Source organism: Arachis stenosperma, chromosome 9 (genome assembly GCF_014773155.1).
Source record: "Arachis stenosperma cultivar V10309 chromosome 9, arast.V10309.gnm1.PFL2, whole genome shotgun sequence".
NCBI lineage: Eukaryota > Viridiplantae > Streptophyta > Magnoliopsida > Fabales > Fabaceae > Arachis > Arachis stenosperma.
The window spans coordinates 131,520,553-131,535,944 of NC_080385.1; the positions used below are offsets into that span (position 1 = coordinate 131,520,553).

At 31.8% G+C, this 15,392-nt stretch overlaps 1 protein-coding gene across 1 annotated transcript; it reads left to right on the forward strand.

The window, feature by feature from the left end:
- The first annotated feature begins 11,436 nt into the window (after nt 1–11,436).
- LOC130948085 (epsin-3) lies at nt 11,437–14,764 on the forward strand. The gene is made up of 5 exons (XM_057876789.1): nt 11,437–11,543; nt 11,946–12,068; nt 12,540–12,701; nt 14,146–14,446; nt 14,534–14,764. Exons 1-5 carry the CDS (start codon nt 11,437–11,439, stop codon nt 14,762–14,764), a joined length of 924 nt encoding a protein of 307 aa, XP_057732772.1.
- Nucleotides 14,765–15,392: the final 628 nt, after the last annotated feature.

Consider the following 15,392-nt stretch of genomic DNA (forward strand, 5'->3'; position numbering starts at 1 on the left):
GCCAGTTTTTGTGCCAGTTTGGGCGTTTAACTCCAATTCTTGTGCCAGTTTCGGCGTTTAACGCTGGGCAGTTTTGAGCTGATTTGGAACGCCAGTTTGGGCCATCAAATCTCAGGAAAAGTATGAACTATTATACATTTCTGGAAAGCCCAGGATGTCTACTTTCCAACGCCGTTGAGAGCGCGCCAATTGGGCTTCTGTAGCTCCAGAAAATTCACTTCGAGTGCAAGGAGGTCAGAATCCAACAGCATCTGCAGTCCTTTTCAGCCTCTGAATCAGATTTTTTGCTCAGGTCCCTCAATTTCAGCCAGAAAATACCTGAAATCACAAAAAAACACACAAACTCATAGTAAAGTCCAAAAAAGTGAATTTTAACTAAAAACTAATAAAAATATACTAAAAACTAACTAAAACATACTAAAAACATACTAAAAACAATGCCAAAAAGCGTATAAATTATCCGCTCATCACAACACCAAACTTAAATTGTTGCTTGTCCCCAAGCAACTGAAAATCAAATAAGATAAAAAGAAGAGAATATGCAATGAATTCCAAAAACATCTATGAAGATCAGTATTAATTAGATGAGCGGAGCTTTTAGCTTTTTGCCTCTGAACAGTTTTGGCATCTCACTCTATCCTTTGAAATTCAGAATGATTGGCTTCTATAGAAACTCAGAATCCAGATAGTGTCATTGATTCTCCTAGTTAAGTATGATGATTCTTGAACACAGCTACTTTATGAGTCTTGGCCGTGGCCCAAAGCACTGTGTCTTCCAGTATTACCACCGGATACATACATGCCACAGACACATAATTGGGTGAACCTTTTCAGATTGTGACTCAGCTTTGCTAGAGTCCCCAATTAGAGGTGTCCAGGGTTCTTAAGCACACTCTTTTTGCCTTGGATCACAACTTTCTTTTTCTTTCTTCTCTTTTTTTTTTCGTTTTTCTCCCCTTTTTTTCGTTTTCTTTTTTTTTTGTATTCACTGCTTTTTCTTGCTTCAAGAATCATTTATGATTTTTCAGATCCTCAGTAACATGTCTCTTTTTTCATCATTCTTTCAAGAGCCAACATTCATGAACAACAAATTCAAAAGACATATGCACTGTTTAAGCATACATTCAGAAAACAGAAGTATTGCCACCACATCAAAATAATTAATCTGTTATAAAATTCAAAATTCATGCCATTCTTCTCTTTTTCAATCATTCAATATGATAGATGCAAGAGCAAAAACCAGAATGTATGAAGTTAGATGCAGCGGTAGTCCGCACGCATATGCAGGTTAGTTATGAGGTTAGATGTGGCGGTAGTCCGCACACATATGCAGATACAGAAAAGTAAATATGAAAACACGAAAATGAAGAACTGAATATGAAAGCTTTATTGAATGATTGAAAAAGAAAGAAGAGGGAAGAAGAAGAGCTGGAGAGCTTACAAGGAAACTCTCAAAGCTTCTCTCACTAACTTCTCTCTATGTGTTTCTAAACTGAAGGGTGCCTTACAATGAGAACAAGGCCTCCTTTTATAATTGAAGATACTACTGTTTCTACAGTACAGGTGAAGATGACCGGTACTATTTCTACAGTACAGGTTGATATAAATTTGAATTAAGTGATTACATAAATTTTGAGATTAAAGGCTAATCCTCTCCGAGGTCAATCCCAAAGCAGTCATCTTCATTTTGATTATAACCGCTTGAGGATTCTACTGAAGAAGTAGGATTTTCTTTGTGTTTTTCATCTTCTTCGATCATCTGCATGATTTGCTGAAGGTGTTTTGCCAAGGATTCTTTTGATTGAGCTCCTGCAAGGGCTGCAGCTATTTGAGCTTTCTGATTGAGAAACGAAGCCATTTCTGGATCTGAAATCTTTTGACTGTGTGGATTGTTTTTGAACTATTCTCTGACCTTATCTGGATAGGCTATTGATGAGTCAAATTGAGACCACCATTTTACATAACCATGCCTTTGTAGGATTGGAAGTGATTTGCAGTGGTCTGATTTTACATATTTGTATTGCCAGGAAACTACCCATGCTAGTGAAAAGTTTGAGAAAAATTTTAACATTACAGGAATGCATGATTCCTGACTGTTAAATTTTAATTGAAAAAGTTTATACCCTTCATCTGTTGGTGAGGGTAGAATTTCTGGGATTGGCCCAAAGAAGTCCCATCATTGGTAGAACCAATTTGAAAAAATATAATTGGTTTTTCTTTTAAAATAGACTAACCATGAATGTCTGTACTGAGTATTTTGAAACCAAAATACTTTAGTCCAGGCTTCCATGTAGTCCCAATAATTAAAACCTATTGGGTCATAATTTTGAGAAAATTTTTTAATTTTGTTTAGGTTATTCCCAAATTGTTTTGGGGACAAAATTCTAAAGATTTGGATAGTTGAATGGGTTATAAATTCAGGATTAGTTTTATCCTTGTAATGTTTAATAGATACTGAGTCAGTATCTATTAAGATGAATTCGTAAAATTGGCAGGTTTTGTTGGGTGCTAAAGGCCTGAAGTGGAACCCAGTAGGAAAAATCTTTGGGATGACTTTGTTTGGCAAGCTATCCCAGAATTCAGGTTCCATATGGATAATGTTTGAGGTTTTGTTTGTAGACATGTAATTGGTTTGGGCTTTTTGTGTTTTGGTAGAGGTTGAGGATGTTTGGGGGTGTCTGAACAATAGCCTTTTCTTTTGGTATTTGTATGACTATTTTATGATTGGCCATTTGGGATATCAATTGAGCTAAGTCAATTTCTTCATCTGACTCACTGCAAATGTCAGCCCAAGACTTTTTGTTGAGTTTAGTGAGACCCTGGTCTTGTAAGGCCTGGAGGGTTTCAATTGGGAAGGCATAGTCTGCACTAGTTTGTTTGGCTTGGTTGTTTGTGGGTTCAGTGGATTGTTGAGTGGATTGTTGGGTAGATGACCCAGATTGTTGAGTAGGTTGTTGGGTAGATGACACTGTTGGGGTGTTAGACCCAGATCTTCTGATTGGCCCAGGTAGGGCTAGGCAAACGCCTCTGCCTCTTGCTGAGGCTAAAGTTGCCTTTTTAAGCATCGTTTCTTTGCTTGTCTCCCTGCAAATATTCACGTGTGAGAAAGTCAGGGAGAGAGTTTGAGTTGCCCTTGATGTGCTCAATATCAAAATAAAAAACGCTTAATATAGCTTGCCATCTGGCAAAAACTTGTTTTGATGCAAGATTTTTAACATGATTTTGTAAAACATCTTTAGCCGATTTACAGTCAACTCAGACTAAAAATTTTTATTGAGTAAGTCAGATTGAAATTTTGTGATGCATAAGACAATGGCTAAAATTTCTTTTTTGATAGTGGAATATTTTTGTTGAGTAGTATTCCAATGTTTTGATGTGAATGCAATGATACATTCTTTATCATGCAATTTTTATCTTAAGATACCACCATATCCTAAATCTGATGCATCAGTTTCCACTATTTTGAATGCATGAGGAACAGGTAGGTATAGACAAGGAAGATTGCAGACTTTGGTTTTAAAAAATCTGATAATATCAGAATGTTTGTCCGTCCAAGGTGGAGGATTCTTCTTAAGCCTATCATGGAGGGGCTTAATGAGATTGTTAAGATTCGGGATGAAATCTGAAACATAATTGAGACATCCTAGGAATCTCTAGAGCTGAGGTTTATCAAGGATATAATCTGGAAACTTTTCTGCAAACAAAATTGATCTTTTAATAGGAGTTATTGTTCCTTGGAAAATCATATGACCAAGAAAGTGGATTTTTGTCTGAAAAAGAACAAATTTTGATTTGGAAACAGCAAGTCCATTTTTTTTGGATAATGTACATAAAAGTTTTAACATGTTTGAAATGATCATCCAGATTTTGGGAGAAGATTAAAACATCATCAATATAAACTATTGCAAAGTTTGAGTATGGGTTGAAAATATCGTTCATGATTTTCTGAAATTCGGAAGGGGCATTTTTCAGACCAAAAGGCATTACATTCCATTCATATTGCTCAAATGGAACTGTGAATGCCGTTTTATAACGGTCTAATTCAGTGATTTAGATTTGCCAAAAATCGGACTTCATATCAAATTTTGAAAAAATGTTTGCTGAGTTTAACCTATTAAGCAAATCCTTTTTGTTTGGGATAGGGTAACGAATCCATTGTAAAGCTTGATTCAAAGGTTTGTAATTGATGACAAGCCTGGGAGTTCCTCGTTCTATCTCAGCTTGTTTATTAACATAAAAAGCAGAGCAAGACCAAGGACTCTTGCTAGGATGAATTAACCCTTTATCCAAAAGATCTTTAATTTCATTTTGACAATGCTACAAAAGCTGCTCATTCATTTGAATGGGACGGGCTTTTGTAAGAATTTTCGATTCTTTGAAATCCTTTTCATAGGGAAGATCAACAATGTGTTCTTTCCTATCCCAGAAGGCATGAGGCAAATCAGAACAAATAGACTTTTCAATTTGATTTGAAAGATTTTTATTTTTTCTTGAATCTTTGGTTGAGTAAATTGTGATTCAAGGGTTTTGAAAGAGATTTCTTCTTTTAAAAAACAAATCTGTTTGGTTTTGGATTCAATTAGGTTTAGAGACCTTTGTTTTGGCGAGTCTAAGAACTCAAAGAAAGTTACCTGTCCTCCCACAAAAGAGGTAAGTCTAGGAAAATCTGCTAGATATGGAAACAAAAGATTTATGAAAGGTGTCCCCAAAACTACATCATTTTTTATATTTTTTGCTATAATGAAATCGGTGAAAATTCTGATATTTTCCTTTTCAATAAAGACATTGGTTATTTTAAAATTGATACTTAGCCTTTTGCCCATTATTGAGCTAAGACGTTCAGTGGTTTTTTCGAAATATTTTGTGGGGATTAGACCTTCCTTAATACAGTTTGAATCTGCACCTGAGTCAAAGAGTGCTATGGTGTCGAAAACAAAATCTTTAACGACAATTCGAACATTAACGCGATGCTTCATGAAAGAGAACACATTTATTATTTTCAAAATTTCTTTTACCTCATTGTCGTTAGAGGTCTTATTTTCTTGTTCCTTAGAGCACTCAGTTTGGTTTAAAAGAGAACCAAGTTCTTCATCATCAGATTCTTCCTCTTGTATTAATTGCGAGAGAATGAGATGATGATTGTCTTGATTTCTTTTGATTTTCTGGATTTCTCTCTTAAGATTGTTAACCTCATCTTGGAGGTCCTGAATGGTTATGGGACGAATAACTTGTTTTTCTAATTTTTTGAAAATAGGTTTGACATCATATTTGTTGCTAAGGACCAAATTTTTGGGTCTTTTCCCCTTTTGCAAAGATCTTTTCAATTTTAAAAGGAAGTCTTTCTTTTGTTCTGGATTCTCAATAGCCTCGATAGCATCAAAGAGAAGATCTTGATCTTTGGATAAAACATTAATTTGTTTGACATCTGAATCTGAGGATGACTCAATATCATCAACTTGGATGTTGTTGATATTATCATCCGAAGATTCTGGTCTAGAGTTATCATCTGAACTATCGATCATAAGATTATTAATCTGTTCCTCAATCTGAGGATCCAGGTTCAGATTATTAATCTTTCCTTTTAGCCGACACTTGTTTATTAACATAAAAAGCAGAGCAAGACCAAGGACTCTTGCTAGGACGAATTAACCCTTTATCCAAAAGATCTTTAATTTCATTTTGACAATGCTACAAAAGCTGCTCATTCATTTGAATAGGGCGGGCTTTGTAGGGATTTTCGATTCTTTGAAATCCTTTTCATAGGAAAGATCAACAATGTGTTCTTTTCTATCCCAGAAGGCATGAGGCAAATCAGAACAAATTGACTTTTCAATTTGATTTGAAAGATTTTTTATTTTTTCTTGAATCTTTGGTTGAGTAAGTTGTGATTCAAGGGTTTTGAAAGAGATTTCTTCTTTTAAAAAACAAATATGTTTGGTTTTGGATTCAATTAGGTTTAGAGACCTTTGTTTTGGCGAGTCTAAGAATTCAAAGAAAGTTACCTGTCCTCCCACAAAAGAGGTAAGTCCAGGAAAATCTGCTAGATATGGAAACAAAAGATTTATGAAAGGTTTCCTAAAAAATATATATATATCAAAAGTAGGCCCCAAAATAATCCGCTTCGCTGCAGACTCCAGACGCCGATCGAGGTGCCTCTCGACCTACATCTAAAAAACAATAACATAGTATGAGATGAGAACCGAAGGTTCTCAGCATGGTAAAGTTGCCAGCACATAAGATATAAGGTCCTAGAAATGCCAGAGGCAATCCTAAAACACCGACACTCAGATTATAAAGCTTAAGGCACTAAAACAGAAACCTTAACAAGTGGTCTTCTAAGATTTCAGCCTAACCAAACCTTAAACTAGATTAAACTCCCTAACTTCCCTGCCTTTTCTCAAATCCTCCAACACCAGTGATGCTGCATAGACAAACAAGCAAGCAAGAGAAAACACAGCTAGTATACAAGTGCTGCAATTAGCAAATATAACAATTAACATAATAATTCACTTAGGCATTCTCAATTAACTCACAACAAGCAAAGCAAATGATATGCACATGATGTATGCCTGTCCTATGGCTAATGAGTCTCATCTGTCGGTTATCAAGCCAACCTGACAAGTCCGGCTGCTAAACCCTGGACTGTCCTCTGTCACGCATCTCCATGAGTCTATGCATAGCTTTTTCTCTTTTCATTCATAATTCATTCATATATAAAACTTTACTCAATGGGGGTCAACCTTCCCGGAAATTTATAAGTGCTCGATCACCTTTTACAATGTAAGGTCAACAGAGTATCAAGTCTCAACCTGAAACACATGGTGGCAAGCCACGGTACTTTACCCAAGGAAACTCGTATCTCAAATAATTAAGTGCATAAGCCATATAATATTCATAATAATTTGTAATCATTGCATAATCATATCATTTAAGCCATGGTACCATATACATTACAAATATACCCATTTTCATATATAATTCATCACTTTTCCAACTTTGCTTCACCCCAAGTTACCTCCATTTCCTAGCTTCACCTTATTACTAGACTTGCTAACATGATCTAAGGCTAAAGAAGTAAAAACAGAGGTTTAGAGATTCAAAATTTAGCTTTAAAACACAAAAACTTATTTGCTGAAAACAGGGGCGTTGCATACGCAAGAATCTTGCTCACGTATGCAAGGACTGCTTTTTCCTTCCTCTTCTTGTGTACGCGAGTTACCCAACCCAAATAGGCTGATCGCGTCGCGTGAAAGTGGTTGCATACGCAACCCCCCTTAGCACCCTTTGCTCGCATACGCATGCTCCACCCCGCATACGCAAAATGGCCAACACGAATGTTATGCAGAACCAGAAAAATGTTTAAGTTGCAGAATTACACTTTTTAGTACCAAACTTTCGACACGCATAACTTTTTTGTTTTAAAATATTTTTCATCTGTTCTTCGAACGTCATAAACTTCACGGACCCAATTTTCATATGAAAAAAGTTTGAAACTATTTGAGGGTACGTAAGCTGAGTTATGGCTCGTCGAACTTCGGTCAAAAATCAAATTTTTTTACAAAAACCTCAATCCTCAATTTTCACAAAGACTAAACTAAACTCAACTCCTACTTCCTATACTCATATTCAGCACAGCAATATACCAATTAAAGTGCCAAAACCTCCACATCCTACCTCAATCAATTAAACCTCAACATATACATAATCTCACACCAAACATTCGTTACTTAATCAACAAGATTCATCAACAAACCACCACAAACTCATATTCATCCTTGTACCTTATCAAGGATCATCAATTTATATTATCATTTAGAATTCCAACACCAATATTAACAATAGACCAAAAGTCACCCTTGTTCAAGATATATCATTTAAAGTACTAAACAATTTACATACTCAAGTATTCATTCCTATCCTAAGGTCATCTAGCCTAAGTTTTCACAGAACATTATATATTAAATACGTGAAACCTAAACCATACCTTGGCCAATTTCCACGTATTTTCCAAGGCAACCCACCAAAGCCAAACACAGCCCCAAAAGTCCAAAACCACCAAAGCATTGACACCCAACCTCCACCAAGTTTCCATTGCCCACAATTCAAGCTCCAATATATATATATATATATATATATATATATATATATATATATATATATATATATATATATATCCAAAACTTAATACCCAATATACAAATTTAAAGAATTAGCTAGAATTCTAAGATCCTCACCTTACCCAAGTGTTACATAAGCTAGAGTGAATGTTTTCGTCAAGCTAATTGGGTCCTAATCCATCAAAGAAGCAAAATCTCAACACCACTCTAACAATTTTTGAAAATCAAAGGAGTAGAGCAACTGGAGTGAAAGTGAGACTTACCAATGAAATTGTTCCAATAGATTTGTAGAGTTCGATGCGTTGTCACGTGGCCGCAAACGGTGCGGCGATCAGACCTCGGAGTGAGAAGATATGGTGGTTGGAAGGTGAGCTTAGGGTTGGAACCTTCTCTTCCCCTTGGCTTGTTTCAGCGTCCCTTTTTGCTGAATGGGGAAGAAGAGAGCTCTCTCTTCATTAAGTATTGGGCCAATGAGTTGGACCTAGGGCCCATTTTGAGCTCAATTTGATCGGTTCGGTCCATTCGACCCAATCTTAAGCCAAATTCTTTGAAATTAGTGTCAAAATTTTTATTTTAATTAGCTCTATCCTATTTTACTATAAAATTTATATTTTTAATTATCTTTATTAAAATTTAATTTATTTATTAATTATTTACTAATTTTACAGGATTTACAGAAGTGGTTTCATAGCTTCGAAAATGGGACTGAGAACGACATTCAGACGCGTGAAATTGGAAAAAATGAAGAGAATCCCTTTGGTAACGTTTGTATCTAATTTTTATTTTTTAAATAAAAATTATACTTTCTCACATTTATTTTACAAATGTTACTAAAAGTATAATTTTATTAGTATAGCTAACATTTTTAAAAATGTTAGATAAAAAGTGTTAGTAAATATTTGAATTCTAGTAGTGTTGGTAAATTATTACCGCTAGATTTATTTTTCAACGTAAAAAATGACACAATTATGGCCTAAAAGTTTACCATTAAATTTGCTTGAAAAAAACTTAGGATAATGTATTTAATTAAAATACATTATTTTACATTGTTGTTGTGATGCGCCACCTCTACTAAACAAGTTGCTGTCACACTGTCGTTATTGTGACGCATTTAAAATTGAATTGTGACTTGTTTATTTTTCATTCTATGTAGGTAAAGAACTTGAAGCATAAGTTAAATGACATTGAAGGCTTCAGGCACTTTCACACCATTTTTTCAAAAAAATAATCAACAGCCAACAAAATAATTAATAAATTTATCATATTAGAAACTATTAGAAATATGTTAGTTATAGACAGATTATTACGACGATCGTTATTGTCAAATTTAGCATAAATTTTTCTGATAATAATTAATGAAATTTATTTTTGGTAAATTATTGTCGTTAAATTATAATTTTTAACGCCAAAAATAATACAAAATTATAACGCAAAAATTTACCACTAAATTTTGCTTAAAAATTTTTTATGTTAAAGTATTTAATTAAAACACGTCATTTTACGCTGTTATGATGCTATTTCGCCAAACAAATTGTTATCACACTGTTATTACTGTGACGCATTTAAAAATAAATTATAATTTATTTTATTATTCATTCTTATAAACAAAAAAAAACTTAAAGCATAAATCAGATGACATTGAAAGCTTCACTCACCTCCCTGTTAGAAAGAGAATACGGCCTTGTAGGTGGACGAACGCTCGCACGCTGTACGTGTAAGTCTGGCATTTTTTAAATATACTTCAAATAATGTTCATTTTAGTTTCATAACAAAATTTCTTATTATTGCATAGGACAAGTTCACACAAAAAATGGAGACTCGGACTCAGTGAACCCAACAAAGTGGCAAGGAAGGCCGAGTGGATCCTAATGCGGCTTACTTCGATACCCTTAAAGAGTGGTACTTCATTTGCCAGGACTCTTTGTTCGGATTCATTGGGAGTTTCTTCCTCCACAGCTATATATAAGCCCACCTCTACCTTCTCAAGGAATTATCAGAGTTACGTATGGCCAAGGCCAGCACTTGCATGAAGTTGAGGAGCGGATACGCGTCTTACTTGCTCACTTAGATGAGTGCGAGTAAAGGTATTTAAATCTAAACCGATCAAAATTAAACTGTTTATCCAATCAAATTTAAATTAAAAACCGATTAAAACTGTATTAATTTGAATTTAATTAGATTTTATTTTTTGCAAACTGGTGGATTAGATCGGATTTTAAATTTACTTTTCATAATCGATCCAATTCAGTCCAAATCGCATAATTTACTATAATATTATTATTTTATTATTATATTTATAATTATACTTACAACTTCAATTTATTATATATTTTTATATTATTTATGTATTATTATTATTTAATAAATATTTTATGTTTCAAATGTTATTTATTTATTTATTATAACTAATCTATAATTTTATTTCTATTGTTATGTTATCATTGTCTTTTTAAGATATTGTTGAGAGTTGTTATGTCATTGTTGATTATTTAAAATTTGATGATAAGACTTGTTATATGTATTTAATTTTTTTAATTTACAAAACTACAAATCCAATTCAATCTATACCACTTGAAATTGGATTAGATTGGATCGAATTTTAAAAAAAATCATTCAATCCAAATCGCATCGCAAGAAAAAATAGTGTTCGAATCGGATGAATTTTTGACTCAAAATCGATCCAAATCGCACTACAAACACCCCTAAGCATGAGTCAATGATAGAAGAGGAGAACTGGAAGATGATGAAGCACATTGTTCTGTATTAATTAAAAAATTAAAAATTATTAATTAAAAATTAAAATATTATTTTAATAATATACTTTACCTTTTTTATTTTAATCTCTTTTTATTACGAAAATTTATTTTGGCTCCCTTCCTAAAAGTTAACCTACCTTCTTCCCTGATTTTCACAATCCCTTAGAAATGAGTTTATTAATTTAAATCCCAGGAAGGATGAACGGCCAGAATTTATATGAATCGAATCCAAGGTGTGAATGTTAATGGTTGTTATGGTGCCGAGATCCTAGTTTTCAGTAGCCAATGTCATAGAAAAAGTTATGGCTATCTAGCTAGAAGAGAACAAGTCATAAATTATGTACATACAGTAGTTAACTTTCTAATATTAGTTCATTCCATCACATTTTTCGTCTCCTCTTTTTTCTCTGTCCAATGACACTGTTCCTCTATCGTCTAAGCTATAATTTTGGGTACCCATAAACTCGTGTATGTTGCTTAGTACCGCATTTTGTTTCAGATTCAATTTGTTACTTATATGAACATTATTAGTGGAAAGTTTGATCTGAGTGGTAGTAATAATAATGGGAAGTGTACTACTAGAGCAAATCAAGAAGCAGACAACAAATTTCCTTCAAGAAAAGTACAAATCTGCTAGGATTACATTTACAGATGTTACTGAAATTGAATTGTAAGTCCTTTGGTGATCGAGTTAATAATAATATATGTTTTGGTTAAGAATTTTATTAGACAACCAAAACTTTTGTTGTCGATGAAAATTTGGATTCCACTCAAATCCGATGATCCCACTTCTCATTTTTTAATTACCATGATTTTTGGTGAAAACAACTATACTTGTATGTGTTTTTCTAGCTATATATATTTAGCATTTGTCATTGTATATTACAATTAAGAGAGAATGGCATAAAATAGCGAAAATATTTGATAACCAAAGAAAATCAGACAAAAATAGCCATAACTTATCTTATTTAATATTTATTAATTATTGCGATAATTAATGAATATTAAATAATGCAAATTTTAGTTGTTTTTTTTGTCCTTATCATAAAATAATTATACATGCTTGTTATAGGTTGGCGGAGGAAACAATAAATAAGGATGATTGTAGCCCTGATGCCAAGACCATGACTAGAATTGCAGAGGCATCCTTTGAGTTAGATGACTATTGGAGGATTGTTGATGTCCTTCACTCAAAGTATATATACTTTAGAAAAGTTTAATTTTTATATTTACTGTCAGTATGGATTTTGTTTTTACATTAATATTACTATCATACAAAAAATCTTTAAACATTTTTTTTTCAAAATTAGAAATGAAACTCTAACCCAAAATCTCTAAGTAAAAATGAAAAGATTATACCATTTGAGTTATAGTTCGATGACAAAAAAATCTTTAAACATCTTTTTACTACATTTTTTATTAATTAAATAAATTTTTTAGTTTTTTATTTATTATAGTTTATATCAATGATTTAAATTTAAAATTTAAATTTTATAAGATATATAATTTTTTTATTTTTTGTTTTTTATTTTCTTTAATACCAAATTATTTTTTCAGAAACATGATGCTTTTTACTTTTTCTTGAAACGCATTAGTATTTTTCTTATCATGGATGTAAATAAATATTGTCAGCATAATATATTTTATTTGATTTTATTAATTTCAGGTTTTGCACAATTGATTGGGAACAATGGAGGCAATCTTACAATGCACTAGTTCTTCTAGAATTCCTAATAACACATGGTCCTGTAGAGTTTGCTCTGGAATTTCAACGTGATGCGGAAATTATAGAAGAACTAGGAAGGTTTACATATATTGATGAAAGGGGGTAAACTTTCAAAATCTGAATCAATCCTTAACCCTGTATAGTTAATGATATTAGAAAAATTAGTTAATTATCTTCATAATGTGTTGAGAAGAATATATATAACAATGTATTTCATAATAGAAACTAGAAAGTGGCCATTGAAATCTTTGTAAACAAAAGACTACATATACTCATATTAATTAATTTAAAATTTTTAAATTGAAAATTGATAAAAAAAATGATTAATCACTGTTGAATTTATAATTTTTATAAAAGGTGTGTTTTGTTGTGTTAATTTAAAAGTGATTAATTTTTTGTTTTAAATAATTTTGATATATATAATATCTTATGAAAATAGAATTTTATTTTAAAAATATAAAAATATATTTATAACTATTAGATTAACTTAAATAGTTAGAGTTAAATTATTTTTTAAATTCAAATCATGTTATCAGCATTTAAATAATTAGTTGGGTTCGTAATTTTCAATTCATTACCGATTCACCGTCGCGTGATTTGAATTTAAAAAATAATTTAAATTAATTATTTAAATTAATTCAATAATTATAAATATAGTCTCATGTAAAGATTGAGTTTTAAAATTAGGTAAAAAAAATAGTTAATAATTTATTTTTATTTTTATACTGAATAATTAGCATTTGTACTGTCCAAAGTGAATGGATAGATTAACAAGTTATGTGAAATGAGATTATATTTTTGTTAAATTAAACCACCAAAAGTAACTATGAAAGATTGATTTGCTAACAAAAATAATTATAGAAGATCAAAATTTTTTAGATATCCACAATTAATTTGCTCTGTTTGTCAAAAATAGCCAAGTCTGATGTAACCTTAGCAGAGTGGCATACGTGGACTATTTATGTTAACGATTACATGTGTTAGTAAGTATACGTTGAAGAATTAGGGTTCAAATTGACCCTAAATGATACTGAATCGTCAACGTAAACAGTCCACGTATGCCACTTTGCTAAGGCTACATCAGACTTGGCTATTTTTGACAAACAAAACAAATCAATTGTAGATATCTGAAAAATTTTGATCTTCTATAATTACTTTTATCAGCAATCAATCTTTCATAATCACTTTTAGTGGTTTAGTCATTTTTGTTAACAATCATTTTATTTTACATGAATAAAAAAAATGGTCACTGATGAGTTACTGCTTACTACCATATAAAATTACATATTTAGTGTTTATAAAAGGTTTGATTATATTGTTACAAAAATATTTGTTTATTTTTCTGTGAAAAAATTACATTATTATTCGAGTATTTAATTATTTTGTTAAAAAAATATAAAATAAGATGTATAAAAAATACACGAATATGTACTAACTTATTTCATTTTATGTTTATGGAGTTTTTTTACACAAGCAATAATACTATTTTTATTTTAAAAAATAATTAATATTAATGATGAAAACAATAATATTACTGGTGATTCAGGTTTAACTGGGGAGCAAGAATGCTAAAGCTATCAGAGCATATACTAAAACTATTAGAAGGTGGAGAAGCTCTCAATGAAGCACGTTTGAAGGCTCTCAAGATAACCAATGAAATCCAAGGCTATGGAATTTCATCATCCTCACCATCTTCCTCGTCGTCATCGCCATCGTCGTCATCGTGGCCATCTTCCCCTTGTTCACCACAAGGACCTCTACCAGCATTTCGTTCATTTTCTACCCCAACCACTCCAACTCCTTCCTTCTTTGATAATATTAATTCCAAAAATAATAATAATAGAAAAAGCTTTTCACCACCAACACAAGAAAGAAGACAAGAAGAAGATCTTGGAAATAGGGTTAACTTCCATCAATCAAAGAATGTGAAGAGCCACCTTTGGGGTGGTGCTAATGAAACAGTAGTTGAAGAGAGGAATGTGTTGATTGATGATGATGATGATGATGATGATGATGGAAAATTGGAGAAACCAAAAGGGTTTGTTAGTGAAATCTGCTCAAAGATTATTGGAGATCCAAAAGTTGGAGGATTCAGATGCCTTTCTGATGTTGGAAGAAAGGAAGTTAAGAAGAAATATGATCGCCAAAGTTCACTTTGGTTTTAAAGGGACAAAATGGGGATAAAACAAATTAAAATCTAATTTATTACTTTATTTCTCTTCTCATAAAATCTTATGATCTTAGGAAGATAAATTCATATAAATCTTGTGATGTATCGTATATGTCAAAAGCATATGTTATGTTAAAATCAAATAATAATAAATAAGGATAATGTAGAATAAGTTTGTTATTACACAATTCAAATAAATAATGTTAAAATCATCATAACAAACTTATTCCAATAACATTTATTCTTTCTTTAGAGAGATATATATGTATCTATTTTATCATAAGGGTAGTAGATTGTCAATCGGGATGGTCATCATTTCATGACCCGTGTTAAAATATTAATATTTGTAGCAATAACGGTCATGATGATGTCTTTGAAAATTTCATACTGTTTTGCAATTATTTTTTTAGGATGTGATTAAATACAAAAGATTAATTATACTCTCCTTCTTACTAATGACTTTATACGAGTAAATTTTTATAATAGTTCTGGAGATTTATGTAATTATTTAATTTGATTTTTAAAGTTTTAATTTTATCATAATAGTCTTTTATATTTAGTTTTGGACATCATAGTAGTTTCTAAAATTATTTTCGGTATTGATTCAGTTGACAGAATATTAA